This window comes from Gymnogyps californianus, chromosome 22 (genome assembly GCF_018139145.2).
Source record: "Gymnogyps californianus isolate 813 chromosome 22, ASM1813914v2, whole genome shotgun sequence".
Taxonomy (NCBI): Eukaryota; Metazoa; Chordata; class Aves; order Accipitriformes; family Cathartidae; genus Gymnogyps; species Gymnogyps californianus.
The window spans coordinates 8,256,266-8,278,108 of record NC_059492.1 but is presented as its reverse complement, the minus strand read 5'-3'; the positions used below and the strand labels follow the sequence as shown (position 1 = coordinate 8,278,108).

At 43.1% G+C, this 21,843-nt stretch overlaps 2 protein-coding genes across 2 annotated transcripts; both read left to right on the top strand.

Annotated features, from left to right (window-relative positions):
• Nucleotides 1-1,001: 1,001 nt before the first annotated feature.
• MYCBP (MYC binding protein) lies at nt 1,002-6,542 on the top strand. The gene is made up of 5 exons (XM_050909986.1): nt 1,002-1,016; nt 1,248-1,320; nt 3,145-3,193; nt 3,940-4,069; nt 6,427-6,542. The coding sequence occupies exons 1-5, from the start codon at nt 1,002-1,004 to the stop codon at nt 6,469-6,471; spliced, it is 312 nt and encodes a 103-aa protein (XP_050765943.1). The 3' UTR covers nt 6,472-6,542.
• Nucleotides 6,543-8,687: 2,145 nt separating this feature from the next.
• Nucleotides 8,688-21,345, top strand: RRAGC (Ras related GTP binding C). Its single transcript, XM_050909985.1, has 7 exons — nt 8,688-8,954; nt 14,512-14,715; nt 15,464-15,663; nt 16,523-16,637; nt 18,154-18,296; nt 19,676-19,824; nt 20,854-21,345. Exons 1-7 carry the CDS (start codon nt 8,688-8,690, stop codon nt 21,003-21,005), a joined length of 1,230 nt encoding a protein of 409 aa, XP_050765942.1. The 3' UTR covers nt 21,006-21,345.
• The last annotated feature ends 498 nt before the right edge of the window (nt 21,346-21,843 follow it).

Sequence of the window (21,843 nt, the reverse complement as noted above, 5' to 3'; positions counted from 1 at the left end):
TTCTGCTGCTGAGAGAGGATTTTTCTTATTTTGTGTGTGTGCGGACATGGGTCAAACATTCTGTTTCATCACAGCACCTTGCCAACAGAAAAGTGTAACTTAATTCCAGTGCAAATTGAAGACATTGCAGAAGAGCGTGCAGAAAAAGTGTGAAAAGACCCTAACATCGCAGGTCCAAGATCATTCGGTTGGTTCTTTTATTTATTTTTGTAATAAACAGATTTTATCAGTCAGTAGATAACCACAGCGTTTCATGAAAATGAACTGGTATAACGGCTTCCGTTTTCTAAAACAGGCTAAGGCAAAAGACTCTCTTTCCGATGCGAAGAGTTCACCGCATGTAACTGTTTGGAGCCCCTTGGGTAGGCAACTCTGCCGCTGCAGCTTGCCGCAACTCTCTCCTCCTGTGATTTTTCAGTCGGTTCGAGTTCCTACTCAAGCCCCAAGCACGACAGCTAACCGATCGGACCGAAAGCCGCGATACCGGGCGCAGCGGTGCTTCACCGCTCGGAGACACGGTGAATGCTAGGCGTTGCTCGTACGGCCCCGCTCACGACCCGCCGCGCCCCGCCGCCCCGTGGTCCGGACGGCCCCCGCTGCGGCAGCGCGCCCCTCGCCGGGGAGCCCCGGGGGCCGCCCGTCGCGGCGCCCGCCCGCCAGCCGGCGGCACGGCACCGGCCGGCAGCGGTGAGCGCCGGAACGGCTGGGTCCGAGACGCGCTTCCGTACCGGGCGGAGCGGGACAGCGGCCACAGCCGCCAGGGGAAGGGAGCGCAGCGCCGGCTTTGGCGCCTCCGCGCGCGGCGAGAGCGGCCGCGAGGGCCCCCGCGAGGGCACGAGGGCGGCGAGGCGCTGCCGCGGCCGCAGCCGACGCCCGCCCCCGCAGGGCCAGGCCGAGGGCGTTGCTGGTGTCCCGTCGCTATGGTAACCGCTGGGAAGCGCTCGCGCCGTAAAAGAGTAGGGCGCAGGCGCGCGGCTGGGTGCAGGCGCGGTGAGGGTTAGATGGCGCATTACAAGGTAGGAGGGAGCGAGCCGGCGGCGGCGGCGGCGGCGGCGGCGGCGGCGGCGGCGCGGGGTTGGTGTGGCTGGCCGTGCCGTCTGCGCGGAGGGGCAGGCCGCGGACTGGCGCTGGCTTGGCCTTTCGTGTCGCCTCCGCGGCGGAGGTGGGGGCCGGCCTGGTGCAGCGAGCCGCCTCCGTAGCTGAGGGGGGGGCGCCGCCGATCTGACCGTGTGGGCGTCCTCCCTCAGGCCGCGGACTCCAAACGGGAGCAGTTCCGCCGGTACCTGGAGAAGTCGGGGGTGCTGGACACGCTCACCAAGGGTAAGTCTCCGGCCCGCGTCGTGCCGCCCGAGGGGCCCGTGGGCGGCTTTTCGGGCGCTTCTGCGGTGGGGGCTCTTCCCCGCGGGGCGCCCTGCTCCCGCGGCGCAGCTGCCGCCCTGGCACGGCTGGGGGGTGGCCGCCCCTCGGGCCGCCTCGGCGCTCCCCGCTGGCTCCCGCCTCGCCTCGGCGAGCCGCTCGCTCTTTCTCCGCAGTCTGCGTGGCGGCCGGCGGCAGAGCTCGCCCGGAAAACTTGGTGCGGCGGTCGAAACCGAGCCGGAGCTGGGCAGCGGGGCGGTGCGCGCTGGGGGAGGGCAGAGGACCTCTCTGGAGACGTGGCCTGTGAACTGCAACGCGTTAACTCCTCTCTGGCAGTTCGCACGTTCGTTGCGTGTGGGTCGACTGTGGAATAGGAATGGTAGAGACACGTAAGGAACAGGAAGGCGGTTCCTTTCTCCTTACGTGGTGTGTTGGAGACCGCTCTTAGTCGGCCAAAGTGCTTTTCTCTATGCTTGCTTTTGGAAACAGCTGAATTTCTTGGGGGTTGTTATTCTGCCAGAGCTTTCCAGAGAAAGTAAATGCTTGAGACAAAATAACAGCAAATGTGCTCTTAAAAACACTCCATTTAAAAAGATCCTTTCTTGAGTGGAGCTTGGCGCTTCTCCTAAGACTAATGAACCTGTAAGTTTTCTGAGAGTGGCTATCCGTATGAGAACGGGGGAAATGGTGATGCTAAACTTGATGCATACTTTGACTTTCTGTATGGCTTAGCATCTTTTAAATCCTTCTGAAGTCTTTTTGAGAGCCTTCCAATAGTATGTGGAGAAAATCTGTTAATGTTCCTGCTTGAAAAATACGCTGTTTAAAGAGGGAGCAGCAGAGCTAGGATGTCAAGCGAATAGGTGCCGCGCTGAGTCTTGGCCTGGTGTGTGGGTACCATTTGATTTCTTTCTATCGCAATACTAAGCATCCTATAGGATGGCAAAACAAGGCTTCCAAGCAGTGTGGCATACTAATTTTGTTTTTAACTTAGGTGCTTAGCTTAAAACCAATTTGGCTGTGCAGTGTGGACATCTGAAACTGGGAGAAGGGCATCTAGGTATTTATGAAAGCAAACATCTTCTGTAGCTATGTGTGTGCCCCTGTGGGGAGGGGGGAGTGGTTATGTTTGGGAACTTTCTGAGTATTCATGGGACTGAGTTCTCCAGATATGGAGTTGGTATGTGTACGGCTAGTTTTATTTAAGCTGTCAGGGTACTGCTGCTTGTGCCTGACCTCTCCGGCACTCTGTTGGCCGCTGCAGCCCTCATCCATAAAGATTATCAGTGTCACCTACTCTGATGGTAGCCGTTTAGTTTTGTAACTGTAGGTGTTCAATGGAGGTTTGCTTGTATGCTGAAAGTTACGAAGTGCTAATGTTGTCCTGTGGTTCAAAGATGTAGCTTGAGTGGAAGTAATGGTTTATGAGGGGCGAGACTCAAAATAGTTAGAATTTCAATTTTGCTGATGAAAGCCAATACTAGGGTTATGTGTGGAATATGTAAAAATTGTCCAGGCTGTTTTGTGTTCTATGCTAGAATAGCCAAAGACTGTGGTTAGGGGATCAGCAAAACTTCTGTCTAGCTGTTACTGAGTGGGATGCTCTGTTCCCTCCTGTACAGCAGACCTATTCTTTAAATCAAAGTATACAGGTAAAAATCTTGTTACACAGGAAAATGCGCTATAAATGTGGCATGCAGCTTGTATGCCTTCTGTCTGTTGGTATATGTTTTAAAAACTTAGAGTTGCATGAACTTCTTGCAGTTGTTGAATATTTTCTATTTGCAGTGTTGGTAGCCTTATATGAAGAGCCAGAGAAACCAAATAGTGCACTGGAGTATCCTTTTTCTCTTCTGTGAATTGTTCGTAGAGACTTCACACAAAACAGCGGTACTGCTTCTGACTCGTAGGTGAACTGGAGAGGCTCGTTTAGAAGACTTGCATTGAGAACATGGCTTTTATGGATGCATTTTAGCTAATAATTGCATTCTTACAACCTAACAAAGTCTGATGGGATGCAAGAGAACTGTGTGTATCAGTATGCCAGCAATTGTGAAGTTGTTATAGGCCATTACAGAATGTTGTAGACCTGCAGCATTAGATTCGAGTACTTACAGTATCTGTGGCTTCTGAAGTCAGCTTCTTCACACTTCCTTTTTTTTTTTTTTTTTTTTAAATAATACAAGAGGGGAAAGAAATTTATGTCTCTTGTTTCTTGCTGTTTTTAAGCAGCCTCCCTTTTTGGTTATTGCTTCTATCTTTTGGTTATTCCTTTTAACTCTTCAAAACTGCATTTAAGAGAGGAAAAGAAGAGGAGGGTGTAGTAAAACATGATTATTTGTCCTGTGTGTACTGATGTCTTGTTTTCTTTTTTCTTTTTTTTTTAAGGAATATACCAATGAACTTGAAAAGCTTTCTTATTTTTGTAACTTCATCCTGTAGGATGAAGAGCACTGTAGTAATCTTAAGTGGTTTAATGCAATTTCAGTCACGTGTATTGCAGCACTAACTTTGTCATAAGTGTTAAAACTAAAGTGCAGTTATGCTATCTAACTGAAGAAATACTTAACATCTAAATATCAGCTTTCTGAAGCATCATCTGGGAGCTTCAGCTCCTGAGAATCCAGAAGTAGAGGCACTTCGCTTGGAAGTGGCAGAGATGAAAGAAAAATACGAAGCTGTGTTGGAAGAAAATAAAAAACTGAAAACCAAGGTAAAGGTCTAGTGTTCCTCGGTAGTTCCATATTACACAACAAGAAGAATACTTTAATACTTAGAATAAGCTAACTTTCTTCCATTGGAGTAACTGACAAATGTTGTTGCATTGTTTAGCCTCGTGGCTGAGGAATGCTGATAGAATTCATTGTAATAAAGTTTGTTTTGGTTTTTTTTTTTTTGATAGGACACTTCTTATATTCTATAACATAGAATAGTATTGCTAAACTAGGAATTTTATTTATTTAGTGAAAGTATGTGTTATCGAGGCTAATCCCATGTCTTCATTCAGTCCTGTCTGGATGTGTTTAAGTTGTCTGATATTATGTAGCTCATGCTTCCACAAGAGTTTTGAAAAAGAAAAAAGCTAATGTATCTATTATAAAGGCTTTCAAAAGGCAAACTGAAGGAGGAATATTATATGTTAGTTTGTGTGACCTGGCACGGACTTGCATGTGGCAGGATGTTACCAGTGGAGGCACTCATATCCACGTGGAACAGTAATTGCACTTTTCGGCTAAAACGACCCTGATATTCCTCTATCTGCAACAACAGTGGATCTGAAGTGCTGGCTAAGGCAGAGCCATTCTTTAATGGGTCCACAGGCTGTCTGAAACAGCTCTGAGATGTGAACAACTTCCCCTTACGAGAGGGCACTGACTGTAAACCTAACAACACTGAAGGAGGAAACCTTTGAGAACTTTAATAAGCTAGTAGCTTATGTGCTGCTACAGGTTTCCGTGCATTTGTTGGAAGAGGATGGCTGTTGTTATATGTGAACATCCCTATGGTTTTTTTTCTGGGAGACAACCATCCCACCTTAGTTCTGGGAGAAGGGATTCTTGGGCATTACCCCTTTGTATTTCTCATCTGGAGTGCCCTCTTGCTGTCCTAGTAATTCTCCTCCTTCTCTGTTACCCACTGTGAGTCCTTACAGCTACATTTGTTATTTCTTACTAGGAAATATGGCAAAGAGCAGAATTTTAGGGGGAGTAGCAATAGACCAGCAGTTCACTCGGCGTAGCCGACTTAAAAATGCAACTGATAGTAAGTAGACACATGAAAGCAGAGTAACCTGGGTCTTTGTTTAAAGGAATCTTTTAAAGTCAAAACTTGTTCCAGGAAAGTAAGCCTTTCCATAACCATGGGTTTATTTGTGCTTTCACCTTCTTCAGCCTTCAAATGATAACTCTTGCTTTATGTGTTTTCCAGTATTAATGTTTTTGTTTTTTTGCTTTCTTTCCCCTACCATCTTCTGCCTGTCATTCTGACGTACTGTAGAAGTTTACATGGACAGAACAGGAGAACACTACTGTTTAACTCTTTTTTTAGCAGCTTTCTAGCATAAAATACATGCCTTTAACTGTGCATTTATTGGTAACTTGAATCATGTCCAAATAGGTGGTGTTCTTCTGTTACATTCATCTGTGAAGATCTGTTCTTTTCCTTACATTTATTGGTCAGAATGTCAGGTATTTGGGTGGGACAGGGTCAGGAAGTCAATAGTTAGGCCCTTTGTGGAAAAGAAAAGGGACTTTGGATTGTGTACAGGCCATCTTTTGTGGTAAAATCTACAAGAAGGACAAAATGCTATGTTAGTGGTTCTTGTTAGTGGCATAGTGATTGCTGTAATTTAGTGTTGCTATGAGGAACACATGGGTATTTTAACTTTTTAATGTACTTTGTTTATTTTTAACCTACTCTGCAATTTGCAGGAGAGGGGAAGAATCTCAACTGAGGAAACTGGACTGGCATATTTCAGAGACTCAGTCCTAATGCTTGAATTGTTTTTGAAGCTTGAGCTTATCTTTAATGTAACTGAGGTCAAGTAAACACCTTCAACTGTTTCTTTGGAAATAACTGTACAAGGTCATATTTTAGTGCATAGTTGCCTAGGCCATACTCCCCAGAAAGTATAACGAAAGCTAGAATGATTACAGGAAATGTTAACTTGGCTACAGTTGCTGTGAGAGTGACTGTTTCATTTAATCATATTTCAGTGAAATCAGAGCTTAGAAGGCTCTGATCATTATCAGCTGCTATTTGAGATGAAAAGTACTTAGTGAGACCTAGAACAAGAAACAGGCAAAAATTAAGGGCAAGACCTAATGCTTGAAAGGGCATTTGAAAAGTCCCCTTGTTATAGCTGCATGATTACACAATGTGACCAGTTGATGTTTTGAGGGGTTACTTTGTTGCCTGACTTGAAAATGGACTCGCATAAATATCAGTGATGGATTAAAATACACAAAGTAAATGGAACACTTCCAGACCAAATGTTTTCCTACATTTCTTAATGTAGAAAGTGTCTCTGAAATGTTGCAGCTAACTAAATTCCTCTCTTTAAATCCACAGCTGGCTCAGTATGAACCACCTCAAGACGAGAAGCATGGTGAATAACAGTAGTTTCTCCTTTAATGCCTTGACTTAATAAAGGGCTTCCTGAGAACTGCAGTCCTTTTTTTGTGTGTATGTGTATGAACTCTGCATGTCTACTTTGTTACCTCATCATCTTAAAGAAAGAAAAAATGCAGTATCATGAGTGTGCAGCTATTTTTGTGCAGCTGCTGCAGCAGCTGATGAGTTTAAGCATACTGGCCAACTTTCTTGCTTTCTGTGTTTAAGAAAAGGTGATAGTTATGATTAACTTGTAGATAACTGTGCCTGCCAACTTTGTGTAAATTTCGCATCGTGGTCAATGGTCCTGTTAAACTGCTGATCTCTCTTGGTTTTCTTTTAACTGGAGGGGGTGATGTGACACAGATGGACCAACTGTAAACTAACGCAGGACCTCCAAGGTACGTTCTAAGTTGGTGCTCAGCACTGAGGTTAGGCTTCTACTGAAGCTGATAAAGTAACTGTCTACTCAGAGGGGCACAAAAGGAGCGAGTATAGTTATGTTAAGTGAAGGACATAGCACAATGTTGGAGATGCAGTACCTATTGAACTTACACTTTTTAGTTTGCATGAGCTGTACCTATTTCCATGCAGTTTATGTCTCTGATCCTGTTTCAGAAACCAGGCCTTGGAGAGTTGATCCAGATGCTGCCTGGAGAGTTCTGAACAGAATACAAAATTCTTACTTGTAATGGATGTCCTGTGTAATTAGTGGTGCATGTAAGAGTGCCATGTGGAGAGTTCTGCTTTCTGATTCATCTAATGGGGAAAAGAAAATCTAGGCAGGGCAGAAAATCCAAGAAGTATGTGTGTGTGACTTCAGATTTCTAATTTTGCCTCTATGTTCTGTGGGCCCTGTTCCCCTCAGTTGGCTTCACAATTCTTCTGAAATGCAAAGTTGGCCTTTACAAAAAAAAAAAAAAAAAAATTCGTTTCAAAGAGCTGCATTTGTCTCCTATCCTAAAACTAGGTACTTTAAAGGCAGCTGATGACAGGAAAAATAAAGGGGGGGGGGAAAGTGCAGTAGCTGTCTTAAACTAATAGCCAGTAGGTCTAATACTTAACTTCTTTGTTTCTAGGATGGGTTTTGCAGCTTGTCTTACAGGTGTGGTAGAATGGATTAGAGCTTTTGCTAAAGGCAATGTACGAATTGAAATCAAGGGCTAATGAATGTAATGGTTGCTTATCTTACTATTGTACCTATTATTGATATAAAGAGACCAGAAGAGAGGTAAATGAGGGGAAAATACTGTGTTAAATCTGTAAAACAACAACAACGAAAAAACCCACCCCGAACAAACAAACAAAATCCCTGAAAAAAACACGAACAGAAAAAATGGCCCACTGTCTGCAGCAAGGGAGAGAAGAAAGCTCCTTTGTAAGTTAGAACATACACCTAGCCTTAAGTTGCATTATGTGGAAATAGGGAGAGGATAATGCTGTACAAAATGCATCATACAGCTCAACGTGTGCTGCCAGTAATGTGACTAAGACAGAAATAAACACTGTTCGGGGCATGTCTTGCCAAAGAAGCAGCAGGCAGGTAAGGTGTTTAGTCAAGGTCATCGCAGGGCATGAAGGACTCCTTGGTCGAGACGTCGGGTGTGAGGGCAGTAATACACGCTGACGCTTTTCCTAACTGTATTTGCTTCCCTCTGCAAACAGCGTGGTCTTGTGAGCCTGAAATTAGGATTGCAATGAAATAACAAGTACTTGTTAAAACTTCAGTCGAGGTGCCTGCCTGTACAAATAGTGCCGGTAGACAATTAATGACTCTGATGAACATAAAGAACCTTGCTTCACAGGTGACCTTCGCTTAGGAAGGGGCTCCCGTGCCTCGCTTTACGCTTGTCTTCGCGGGGCCGGGCACGGGGCGCCCCGCTGGCCGCGCGCCCCCCGCGGGGCGGGGCGTGCCGCGTGCGGGCTCCCCCGCGAGGGCGGCCAGTCCCTCCTCGCGGCGGCGGCCGGTACCGCCCTCCCCGCGCGGCTGGGCCGCTGCTTGCCCCGCCCCTCCCGCTCACGTGCGGTAGCGCCGTCAGGTGACTCGGGTCGTCTGACCGGAGCCATCCTACCTCGCTGCCTGCCTGAGCCAATCGGCGCTGCGGAGCTTGATGCCAGCCAATCCGGGGAAGGCTGTGTGGTGTCGGGTTGGGTTGGACGAGCAGAAGGAGGCCCTGGGACGGGCGCTGGTGGCTGGAGGGCGGCAGGCTCGGGCGGACATGGCGCTGCAGTTCGGCGGGGCGGGCGCGGCGGGCACGGCTGAGGAGCCGGCGTTGGTGGGGGGTAGCTTCGGGGCTGCGGACTCGTTCCCTAAGGACTTCGGCTACGGGGAGGAGGAGGAGGAGGCGGAGCTGGAGGGAGGCCCAGGGCCCGGCGGGCCCGGCGGCGGCGCGGGCGGGCCCGGCGGCGGCGCGGGCGGGGCGGACTCCAAGCCGCGGATCCTGCTTATGGGGCTGCGGCGCAGCGGGAAGTCCTCCATTCAGAAGGTGAGGGGCAGCCGGCGGCTCCCCGCCCCCGCCTGCCGCGCTGCCTCTCCGGCGCCGAGCTCCGTCTCCTTTCTGTGTTGCTGTTCAGGCAATTTCTGCTTTTTAATGTGGGCGCATGTGGTGAAGCTGGAGCGAAGGGCGGCTCCTGCTTAAAGGTGCTTACTTCCCAGAACGGACTCCGATCATCTGCCCTAGAGAGGAAGGTTGTGTAGCATAGGTTGTAGCCTTTGTAGTTCTTCACTTCAGCGCTTCAGAAATAAAAAGCGAAGATACTGGTGTGAAATTTATCATGAAGTGTTTTCTCACGGAGGTGAAAGCACCGCGAGCGGTACAGGTGTGTGGTGTTCAGCTAGCGCTTCCGGTCGGAAGAAGACTTGAGTTGTTGTTCGGCCTTTTGATCCTTTGAAATAGACTTCTGCTTTTGTATGAGCAGAACGGCAGCCTCTGGTTTCCTTTAGTACACTAGACCGAGCAAACGAGAGTTGCTGGTCGAGGAGGAAATAAAATAGTTTCGGTGCCTTAGGTTTGTTGGTAGCCTCGTGAAGTTGCTAGTCTTTCTTAATAAAAATAAGACAAAACTGACTTTTCATTTGCCACGTAGCTCAAGAGAAGTGTAGCGCTAAGAATAATCCTTGTTTCTCAGTGCAAGTTTTGTATTTGCAGTCCCTATTATGAAGTTTTTAGGTAATATTTTTATGGGAAAGTGTTGCTAGTGAAAAGCAGTGGTTCTGAAGCTCTAGACTTAGGGGCCTCAAACTTTCTTCAAATGCAAGTGTGGAATCCTTCAGAGATTTCTGTAAAGGTTTTATGCAGAGAAGCCTTTTTTGGACATTGCACTATAGCAGGTATGAATCTGCTTCTTTTAGGTATCTTATGCAGACTACTTGGTAATCCATAGACTGTACTAGACTAATGGGTTCTAAACTGTAGTCTGAAGACTCCTATCTTTTGCTGTAGGCTTCCCTTTCTTTAGACAAGGTTTGCTAAAGGTACCATATCTGTTAGTAAGAAATTTTTTCCATTGTGCTATTCTGAAATGCAGTGGCAGACTGGGCTGTCATTGCTTTTCAGTCTTTCCAGTTATTCCCCATTATTTAGGCCTAATGCCCCCACTGTATGTGCAAATGCAGTGATTGCACTGAAAGTCTTTTTCTAAGTCTCTAGTCATGTGAACGGCGCTCATTGTAGACTCTCATTAGAGATCTTATTGCATTATCCACAGTTGAAAAAAGTGAACCCTAAAAGGTAGAGGGAAGCAGTAACTCCAAATTGCAGCTAGATTTTAAGACTTTACAAGTCACTTCATTGATGTAGCTTTTGGACTTTTTTTAATGACCAAGGTTGCTAGCATCTGTTCTCTGAGCACCCATTCAAGTAGTTGTATAGGAAGGGAACAGTGTGATGTTGAGTATGCCGTAAGAGGACATAGAATTTATCTTTTGCCAATTGGTTGCCGATCCGGCTTAGGAATTAGAAGCTGTAGTTCTGTTACCTAGGAGCTCATTGTGCTGCTGCCTGAGTGAACTAACTGCGGCAATAATTTGAGACACTCTTGGAGTATCAAGAAGTTTCTCTTCAACAGCGTCCCTGCTCATAAATCTGTCTAGTCCAAAAATGATCAGAAGCAGACCTGACCCTTCTGTCTGGGCACTAGTTGTTGATTGCCTTGCCAGAGACTAGGGGTATGCACGATAAACACTGTATCGGGAAAAGTATTGGCTTTGTGGGAATCTAGAAATCTGTGTGAAAAACATGAATTATTAAACCATTCCAGCCTTCTACTGAGAGCAATATTAACAGGGGGCCTCTCACAAAAGAAAAAAAATGATGGTGCTGGGGAGGAACTCTTTTTTTTCCTTTGGACAATTGGATTTTCCATACTGATATAACTTGTGAATGTTCAGTAGGAAATTGAGGTTAGAAGATTTTGGGAATGCGACGATTGCTTCAGTTTATAAAACAAATTTTTGTGCAGACTTATGACTTGCATAACTGGACTTACTGTACTGTCATTATGTAATAGGAACCTGGAAAGAGTTCAAACAGAGTACCTGATTTTGGTTTTTTGTGTGTGTGTGGTGTGGTGGTGGTGGGGTTTTTTGGGGTTTTTTTTTGTCATGGTCACCAGTCTTGCTGCTCTGCCTTCATAAGATTAGCATAAATATATTATTGGGGGAGGAATTTGCGTGTGTGGTAGAACCTAAAGCAGCAGCTTGTTTGGAGCTGCTGTAAACCTTCCATTTATACCCATTTTTCTTTAAAGGTGTTAAATGAATTGAATTGGGGGAGTAGGGAGTCAGAACCAGCTGTCTGTTGTGCTTCTGTAGCAAGCTCTAATACTTAGAAAATCTTACAGCAAGATGTAATGTAGTGCTCCTAATAACTAGTGAATTTCTTTAAAAACTTTGTCTGTCTTGTCTTCCTTTCGCTGTACTTACCCTCTTCCTTTGTCACCCCCCCCACCTCCCCAATCTCTCCTCTGGAAAAAAAGACAGCTGCTACTTCTGAGACCATCTCATTCATTATAGCAGCTTAAGAAATCCACAAAATTAAAGCAAAGATTCTGGAAAGCATGACAATGATAAAATGATTGTACGTATTACTGCTGTTAGGGAATCCTTTGGAAGTTGCTTTTCATTGTTACCTGTGAAGCAGCTGTTCGCTTCCAATTAGTAGAGTCTCAACACCATCTTGCAATACCATACCTTTTCTCTCTCTTTTCAGGGACCTCCTCCTTTCTGGACATCAGGGCAATAGAAATAGTCTAATATTACCTCAAGAGAAAAAGGGGTTTACTATGACTGGAAAAAAAATGGAGTTTGAGAACCCATTCTGCATTTGGACTTATAGGTAAAGGTGCCTATTTTTATGTGCAGAATGATCCTGTGCTGCAGTGGGGAGACTGGTTGTTTATGAAGGGCAAATTGCCTGCTTTGGCTGTACAGACTTAATTGAGGCATGCTTCGTGGTGGCTTGGGACAACTCCCAGGGAAGGGTTCTTCCCTTCAGGTTACTTGCACTGTGAAGATTCTTAGAAAAGTTCTGGCTCCGGTTGTTGTTTCCCTTCTGAGGAAAAGGATCTAGATTTCTCAGATATAAACCAGTTATTCATGTTTCCAGCCAAAGTGTCAAAAAAAGGGGAAACTATCCTAGATTTGTTACTTTCTCAGCAACTTGCAATTCCTGCATTAGATATTCTTCTTGCAGTTTATAGGTGTTGCTACAATGTACCCGATGAGGTGTCTTGCGGTGGCAGGTTATATTTGATCATAAGCTCTTGTAGTAGGGATGTTGTGGAAGTCATGCTTGTCACTTGATGTATAGGATTATTGTTTGGTGGTCTGGGAAATTTTTGTTTGTATGGATCAGGCCAACATTTCAGCTGGAAGTGAAATTCTGAATATGGCTGTTCTGTGATTTGTAAAAAAAAAAAAAAAACCACCAAAGAAAAAACAAACACATGCTTCCCTGGGGAGTCCATTCAAATTTTAAGGTAGTGGGAACGAACATGTTGGACAAACTCAGCTCGCGGGTCCAAGGAAGGGTGACTACTTGAAAATTGAGACAGAAATTGTGAGGTTTTAAAAAGAAAAAAACCAAAGGGCAATCAAAAAATGTGGAGGCGGTTCAGAAATACTGCATCAGGAGTGCAGCTTAACTGCTGCAATTCAAAAATAAAACCAAGTGCTGCTGTGGAGAAGTTATTGTAGAGAAAACATTGACAAATCAGGAAATAAAAAAAAATCCTGAAAACTCGAGATCGCGGCAGGTCAGATGTGAATGGGAAGTTCAGAGGGATAAAAAAAAAAATCTGAAAGAGCATACTGCTAAGAGTGCTCAAACTGACAGTGAAAAGTTCTTAAAATACAGTAAAAGCAGGAAGCCTGCCAGGAAGTTGATGATACCGTTGGATGTTGAAGGTGTAAAAGGAACACCTGGGAATGATAAAAGCCATAGCGAGGAAACTCAGCAGATTCTTAGAATTTTACTAGCTTTGTCTGCTCTGCCTGCGTGTGCCTGGTCAAAATTGCTTGGCATCAGTGTTAGCTGCATGCTTCCAGTCAGGTGCTTCCACAGCCTTTTTATTTGCTTTATCGAAGCTGTGTAAAGTGAGTAAGAGTGGGGGTAGATGCTAGGCGATAGAAATGGAATTTGATGAAAACTGTGTCCTGGTTCCCCTATTAGTGTAAAAAAACAGATGGGGAACATCAATCCGATGAAACGCGCTGCTTTGGGAAGGAGGGGAAAGGGGGATGATGGCATTGCTTCTCAGACTCATCTGCTTTAAACTGGATTCACTAATTCTGTCCTGCTCCCTGTGGGAGACGCTGAGTTCCAAAGAAGGAATACTGATTTCAGAATGCTTTAAAACTGTGCTGCAAACCCTGAGGAATTTCTAGTCCTTGCAATACAGCCGCTACGTATCTAGAACTGTTCTTACTTTTCCGCACAGATGTCCTGCTGTTTAAAACCTTGTTTAGATCCTGGCTTCCTCAAATGTTTGCCTTGAGGAACTGTATTTTTTTTCTTGGTCTTAAAAATCTAGGCTGACATACTACTTTGAACCTCACTAAACAATCCATTAACTACGCTGGGTTTGGAGTTGTTTGTCTTGCATTTTTTTTGACAGATTGTTGCGCTAGGTCTCTTTAATGGATGACTTCTGTAACTGTGTGAAACATTAAAAAAAAAAAAAATTACCAAGTGCTATATAGGAGACATCTTTCTTTATGCAGTCCTAGCATTCGACCACCTTACGTTTGTAGTCACTTTTGTAATATATGGTTGAGTTGCTTTAGCACAGTGTTCGCTGTCAAAACTGACTGCTTTTGCTACAGGCTGCTTTGCCGTGGGGTTACATGCTAGTTCTATTTGTTCAGGGAAGGGCTAAAATCCCAGCGGGGCTTTCTGAGTACTAGCAATGAGTATGTTTTTCATCACTGCAGCTAAACCGTTTACCAACTGGCATGAAAGCTTTCATCGTTTCTTTAGGGTACTTGAAAGGAGAGGGTCAGCAAACATAAGTCACTTGTCAATAGATGGCAAACTACCTAGCTATTCAGGTCTCTAAAACTGAGATGTTATTTTTGTACACTTTTAGTTTAGGTACAGTCTAATTACGTTGTGTTGTAACACTTGACACCAGACTAAAAGCAAAGTTTCCTTTAGGAATTTCTAAGACTGGAAAGGAACAGTTCTTAAAAGCTTGCAGTTGCTTAATTAACACGGTGGCTTTATACCAGATCTGAATTGGCTAATATAGCAGAATTTGAAAATACTGCGTTAGACTTGCAAGGAAGAAAGAGTAACTGGGATGTCTGTGTCTTTAGGCAGCAGTGTTATTTAGACTTGTGAAAATGCTTAACTGTATTTGGTTGCTTGGTTCTGGTCGAGGGTAGGTTATTTCCTTAGCTGATGCAGGAAGTTGTCTATTTACCAAAAGGAAACTGTACACTTCAGAATAGATAAACCTATCTGTAAGATTCAAGTTGCAGAACTTCTACCAATCTCTTCTAGTAAGATAAAGTCAAGACTATTATCTGTGTTCTTTTAACAGGTGGTGTTTCACAAAATGTCTCCCAATGAGACTCTGTTCTTGGAAAGTACCAACAAGATCTACAAAGACGATATTTCCAACAGTTCATTTGTGAATTTCCAAATATGGGATTTTCCTGGACAGATGGACTTTTTTGATCCAACATTTGATTATGAAATGATCTTCAGAGGAACAGGTGCTCTAATATATGTTATTGATGCCCAGGTAAATATGAATCACTAAGAATCACGAGGAAGTTTTCTTTTTGCTTTGTGTGCGAGAGGAATGATCAAGAAGCTAATAATTTATATTTTTAGATAAGTTCGTAAAACGTCTGTTACATATGAAAGGATGCGTTGGCAATCTAACTTTTGGTGTGTGGTTTTTAGTTTTGTGAAGTGACGGGAACGTACGCTCCCGGTGGAGAGAGTAGAAAGGGGCAAGTACTCTGAACTTACCTTTTCTACAATAATAGTGAGAACCTCCTGTGCCAGATGGTCTGAATTATCATTTCCCTCTGCTGTTGACTGCTGTGGAGTTAATTTAATTTAATAACAGCACACTTTTGACCTCAGTTTCAAGTAGTGGTACTATTGGGTATCTGGTAGCTTCTAATGAACTTAGGAATTGCACCGTGGGAGATTACCTGGTTATTAGGACCCTCTCAGAGATCGCTGCCACCTTTTGCTGGAGTTGAAGTGTAACCTGCCTTTTGCTCTGAAGCCTAGTTTTGTGTAGCTGAGCCTTGTATGGCTAATGCAACTTAATTTACATAATAGAATCTAAGATACTTGGATTTCTGACACTCCAAGGTGTTCTCTTCTCCCATACTTCTGTTTAGTTACAGAAGTGAAGTGAAGTTCTTGCACTGAAATATTTTGTCCTTGTGCTGAAATATTTTGTCCTTGTGCAGAATGGAATAGTTATTGGAGATAAAGCCTTGTCATTCATTCCTGCCAAAACTGATTTACAGGATGACTACATGGAAGCTCTAACAAGACTCCACATTACAGTTTCAAAAGCCTACAAGGTCAACCCGGAAATGAACTTCGAAGTTTTTATTCATAAAGTTGATGGTTTATCGGATGACCATAAAATCGAAACTCAGAGGGATATTCATCAGAGGGCTAATGATGACCTTACGGATGCTGGGCTTGAAAAACTTCACCTTAGGTGAGTTAAAGATTCTGGTATATGTGATTCTACTGTTGCTGATATGCATACAGACTAACAGCTTTTAGATGTAACAGTGGGTGGACCGGAGCAAGGCCTTGTTAGTTTCTTAATATTGCACAAACTCTTGTTATAAAATACACCGCTGAATTTATGGCCAAGCCTCAGCTGTTAGGCTGACTCAAATAAGGCAGGCTACTGTATCAGATTCCAATTAACAGATTTTATGAATAAACTCACTGATAATTCAAGGTCCTTTTGCATACTTTTCATTCAGCATAACAGGCCAAATTTGTACATGTGGCCTGGAGGGGAAGCTGCTTGCCTTCTAGTCCTGGCTAGCACTGACTTTTCAGTGTGATTGGTTTTAAAAGCTAGTCTCTTACTTGATATTTGGCTTGCTTTTAAGGTGTCTTCTACCGACACCTTTAAAACAAGCTATCTTTTCTCTGGTTTTACTGCTATTTGGATTCTCGTGGAGCTTTTAAGTATTGCCAGTATCTCTTGGTGTTAGTGTGAACAAAGTGGAAGACCAGGAACGAGACTTGAAGAAATCTAGTTGAGTGTTTAATGCCTTTTTGATAAGCATTCTGTAGGCTAAGGAGGCTGAAAGCCTGTTCAAATTTTTCTGTCTGTTCTCCCATCTCCCGGGGACGGGGAAGTCTATTTCATGTTTACTCTAGTCGCTCAGAAATTAGGTTCTTGGTGCAGTTGCCAGGTATATTTGTGATAAAGGCATCCCAGCTAAATCATCAGGCCTGAATGTTAGAAAACATAGCTTTAACATTTCTATTGCAATTCTGAAATACTCTTGAATCTTTGTTCTTTTTTCTTCCTTTTCCCTCCCTCCTCATCTCAGCTTTTATTTGACCAGTATCTATGACCATTCAATATTTGAAGCCTTCAGTAAAGTGGTACAGAAGCTCATTCCGCAACTGCCAACGCTGGAAAATCTACTAAATATCTTTATATCAGTAAGTGTTAATCTAACAGAACTTTGAGTGAAATACACGGAATGGTAAAGCAAGTCCTTTTGCTAAGGAACGCTGGCTAGATCTGCCCTTGGGAGATTCGGGTGGCACTCATGTTGGTGTACTCTGCTGGCCCGGTTGTCTGCATTAGCTCTTTACCACAGCTAAATTGTACTGGTGCGTGCTTTGTGTGGGTTTCTCTAAATACTGACAAAGCATAGTTTGGCTGGTTATAACTGTTGATACAGAAGTTTTCTGCCAGCACGATACACTGATAGTCTGCTAAGGCATTTGTACTGGCAAGAGACTTTTTTCATAATGTGAACTTGGCCTTGAACTAAACTGTCTATTTCATGTGGCCTGTGAGACTTTTGCCCTTATTCTTTTAGTGTTTGCATTTCTTATAGAATTTGTGACATAGAAATTTGCTGCTGTATACTTGAAATCAAATAAAATATCACCCTAGAGACAAGGCTGAAGTAGCCTCTCATTTAAGTTATGTCTGTGAGGCTGTTGCCGGCATGTGGACAACATGCAAAAAAACCAGTTGCGATTGAGAGGAGCTGTGTGGGTCAGACATGTCGCCCCATGCTACTGTATAATGCTTGTTTCCTGTGTTGGTAGAGGACTGTCTGTAATAACCTGGCCCAGTGGGTAAAGGGCACGTTAATGCTTACCCTGCTCAGTGCCATGAGGGTATGGAGCATGGCCCTGATGCCACAAGGATCGTCTGGATGTCCTCAGGACACTGCCTTGGGTATTCAGACTAGCTAGGAAGAAGCGATAAGGACTGCTTCTGGTGCATAAATAGAAATTAAGCTTTGCCAGAAATTCATAGTGTATATGTGGTAACTTGCTTAGCAGCAGAAGGCTTCTGAACTTGGTATGAACACATGCACTTTGCCAAAGTGCTCAGTTACAAATGGGATGGTACGATTGGCTCGGTGCTTTTCCATACCCATAACTGCCATAATGTGATACTCTTCATGGAGTCATAAGTTTAGAAGCTGACTTTATTTGCTCTGCATGTTAAACTACATGGCAGCTGCCTCACACAGAAACTGAACTGCCAAGATACTACAAGCGTAAAATTTAAGTGTCAGCATACTACTATGAAGTAACTCGTCTCTGAGCCTGGTCCATCAGGTGGATGTGAATGTGTGGCTCTTCTGGAGTTAATAGAACCACAGAAGAGGAAAACTGCTGAATTTGGGTTCTGGAAACATAGTAAAATGTAACCTTAATTATGATCTGGTAAATAATAAACTAAAAAGAATTCTAACAGAGTCCCCAGCTTTATTTTTGTCAACTAGAAGGTGATGTTGATAAGTACTATGGCAATAAGGGTATTGTATTTATAAACTATATGCTCTAAATCTTGATTCTGTCTTAAGCCTCTAAATTGGTTATGTTTAAACCATTTCCTGCTATTAAGAATGTGAAAGTGTATGAATTCTACTTGAGATTTAAAAAATGTAGTTATTTTAAAAATTCATCCAAATTCTTTCTCTTTCTGAAGAATTCAGGCATTGAAAAAGCTTTTCTCTTCGATGTAGTCAGCAAAATCTACATCGCAACAGACAGTTCCCCTGTGGACATGCAGTCATACGAGTTGTGCTGTGACATGATTGATGTAGTGATAGATGTTTCCTGTATATATGGGTAAGTGATGAATACTCTTAGCAAAAAAGTCCTTAAAAGTTGTAGAATAGGTTGCAAACTGTGCAAGTGGTGCTGGCTTTGTCATCCAGCAAGATGCTATCGATTGGTCTGTAGAGCACATTGGTTCTGTAACTAGAATAAAGCCAAATGATTTGGCAGCTGGATCGAGCATTTGTACTCAGTTTGTTTCCCTCCACTCATGGCCTTAGACAGCCACCTGACATTTGTAAAAGTCAAGTGTTTCACGTAAATATGAATACTGCTGTGTCTCATTTGGCATGGTGGGTGCAAGTTTGTTAATACGTGCAAATAATTGGGGTTGATAGTATGCCATAGCTCATAAGTGTAACTTGCAGTCACATTGCTTTGAGACTCGCCACTATCTGAACAGAACAGCTTTTGTGAGGTCAACTTGGCTCTTTCTGACTTTCTCCAAGGGATGCATATAGTGCTTGTTTCTCACAATTTATGGCTGAATTATACTTCACAATGGATTTTTGAAGTGGCTCTGGAGAAGCGGTAACTTATTTTAGAACTGTGGTTGTAGCGTGGAAAATACAGCGCTGCCAAGAAATACCGCAACATTTAATGGTCTGTCTCCTGACAGGTCAACCCAGGGTTGTGTAACTGTTTGTTTTGGTTTTGTTTTCAGGAGTGAGTGCTTAGAAGTAGCTTGTGATACATCTTTTGCTTCTACAATAATTTAACTAACGCTAATAACATGCAGATAGAAAGCAGCATCCTAATCTTTTCTTGTAAATGCAGGCTGGTTTAGCTTAAGACCAAAAAGTGTCCTGCTCCCTGTTGCACTCCCCCGCCCCAGCCTCACTAAGGCAGCCTTTGTATTAATTTACCAAAAGTAATTTCACTGAGGTGTCACTCCATTGATGTTTCTATGTAGAAGTCCTGCATTAGAATCTTCAAACCAATCACTTGATACCTTACTGTGGCACTGTAAACACAGTGAGGCAGTGAGTAGCAGTGACTCTTTGGTTTGAAGGTAAGCTATGCTATAACTGATGTACTATACTACCTCCATTACGAATGCTCAGCTGTAAGCTGAGAACAGTATTGACTGAACAGCCACAGCTCTTAGTTTGATATCAAAAGAATGCATGCTGATAGCTTGCTCTTAACTGCTTATCTAAGATATATAGTATCTAGTGAAGGCCTATACTCTGTTTAGGTCTAGCTTTCCTGAGAAACTTAAGGTGTGACAATGGTCTTACAATAGTATTAAGACTTGCATTGCAGGTTCTTCACTCATTCACTGTTCAGTATGAGTAATATTCTTCGAACCGCATTTAATAGGTATTTGTCCTGAAGTTACATATGCATGCCTACTAGATTATGTCTTGGGTTAACTCGTTCTTTCTTAGGTTAAAGGAAGATGGCACTGGAAGTGCTTATGATAAAGAGTCAATGGCAATTATCAAGCTCAATAACACAACGGTCCTGTACTTAAAGGAAGTAACAAAGTTTTTGGCATTAGTTTGCATTCTTAGAGAAGAGAGTTTTGAGCGCAAAGGTAAGGACTTCCCTTCCATTGAACAGCTTTTATCTAATGTTTTTTATCAACTATAAAATATTAATATGACTTTACAAGTCACCTTGATTTTTGTGTAACTAGATTTGTTTAATTTCTTCTGGGAGGAATTTCCTCCTTTCCTAGAGATAGGTATAAAGAAGTCTTATTTTTATTCTTGTGAATCATTGTTTTAATCACTGTCCTCCTGCTGAAATGACTTGTGTAGCTAATGTGGCCTGTGTCACTACCATCTGCTATAGTAGAATCAGTAGAATGGAGTAATGCTCATTATGTTCTGCTTGACAGCTGCTGTATTGTGAATAGCCATATTCTCTATCACGTGTTGCACTGATGTAATTTTTTTTAACGTATGACTGAAGAAATCGACAGTGGTAGGCTAGTACAGTATGTGGTAGGAACTTAGAACAAAGTATTTAATACATTGCAGGTCTAACCAACTATATAGTTGCTTGGACCTGTAAGAGATGATGGTATGAATGCTCTTGTGTATGTTATGGGGTAGAAATGACAGCATAGGCCCTAATTTCAAAGTATTTGACTTAAATGGTGACAGTACTTACCTTGGCATTTTAAAAAGAGAAAAAGCAGATGTGTTCTTTTAATAACTGTACTGTATTTGACCTCAAAGTTTTTCTCACCGCAGTTAGGATATATATCAATAACATAAAGTGCAAGATAACGTTCAAGTGATGGTCGTGCTTACTAGCATGTGTTTGGGGGGTAGAGTCTTGTGTTGTACCCTCACCTGCTGTTTAATTATTGAATATACACCTTGCATTCCAAATAAGTACCTTTTTTTTTTTTTCTAAAAACTGAGACAGTCTAGATAAATACTGGCATCAGTAAAACTTTGTTAAATCTTCTGAATCCAAATTAATACTAAAATAAATAGCAAAATAGCTGTTGGTTAAATGAAACATTTTATATTGATTGTGAAGCTCTGTTGATTACGTAAATGTGCCAACCTGAGCACAGTTTTTCCTCTCCCCTTCCCCTCCTTCTTGGCAGGTCTGATAGACTACAATTTTCATTGCTTCCGCAAAGCCATTCATGAAGTCTTTGAAGTAGGTGTTGCCTCCCACAGAATCTGCAACCATCAATCAAGCGCCTCAAATATGAAAGCAGTGACTCACAATGGCACACCTAGGAATGCAGTCTAGAGGAAAACTAAAGACGTTGGATAGACTTGTCAGCTCTTCACTCCAAAGTTTTGTGGAACAAGAGAAGAGTAGTCTGAAAGCCTGAAGTATGTTTCACAGGAGAAGAGTGGTGCTAACTGTGGAACAGCAGCTTATGACTCATGTTGGACAACTGAAACTACTGTAAAAATACTTTGAGGCCAGTGGAGTTAGAAATGCCGGTTTGAAACCAGCTTTATTGCAAGCGCAGTAGTTGTTCAGTTTGGAGTCCTATTTTAACAGTCTGTCTCTGACTGATTGCCCGGTCAAAACTTACAAATGATTGAGCTGAGTTTTGCGTGAAACACTGAATAGTCACTTGCTCGGCTTTTTTCTTTTCTTTTTTTTTTTTTTTTTTTTTTTTTAAATTGATCTCTAGAATATCCACTTCTGCTTAAGTTTATCCTTTTGTCATTTTTTAAAAAAAAAAGGTGGTGTTATTATTTAGGCTTGTGAAACTCAGGCTTTTTGTTTGGTGAGGCTGGTCTCACAAATCATTCCATAAAGTAGTTCTTGCTCTCGCCGGTGTGCTCAGAGTATTCTCGTGAATTCTGTACTTGTTAAGTGGATGCAAGGTAGAGCTCTGTTCTAGCGATTCTGTGTTTGTTTGGAGAGCTGACCTGGAGCTTCATTTTAAGAGATCGTGATACTTTGCTTTCAGACCACGCTTCTTGGTATGCCCCCTTTGATGGAAGGGAAGTATTAAAACCAGAAATAAACTACCTGCTCTCTTTTGCAAAAACATGGATGTCATAAATCTGTGTGATTAATCCTATTCACAAAACAACTGCATGGCTAACTAAACTGAAATGTCTGCCAT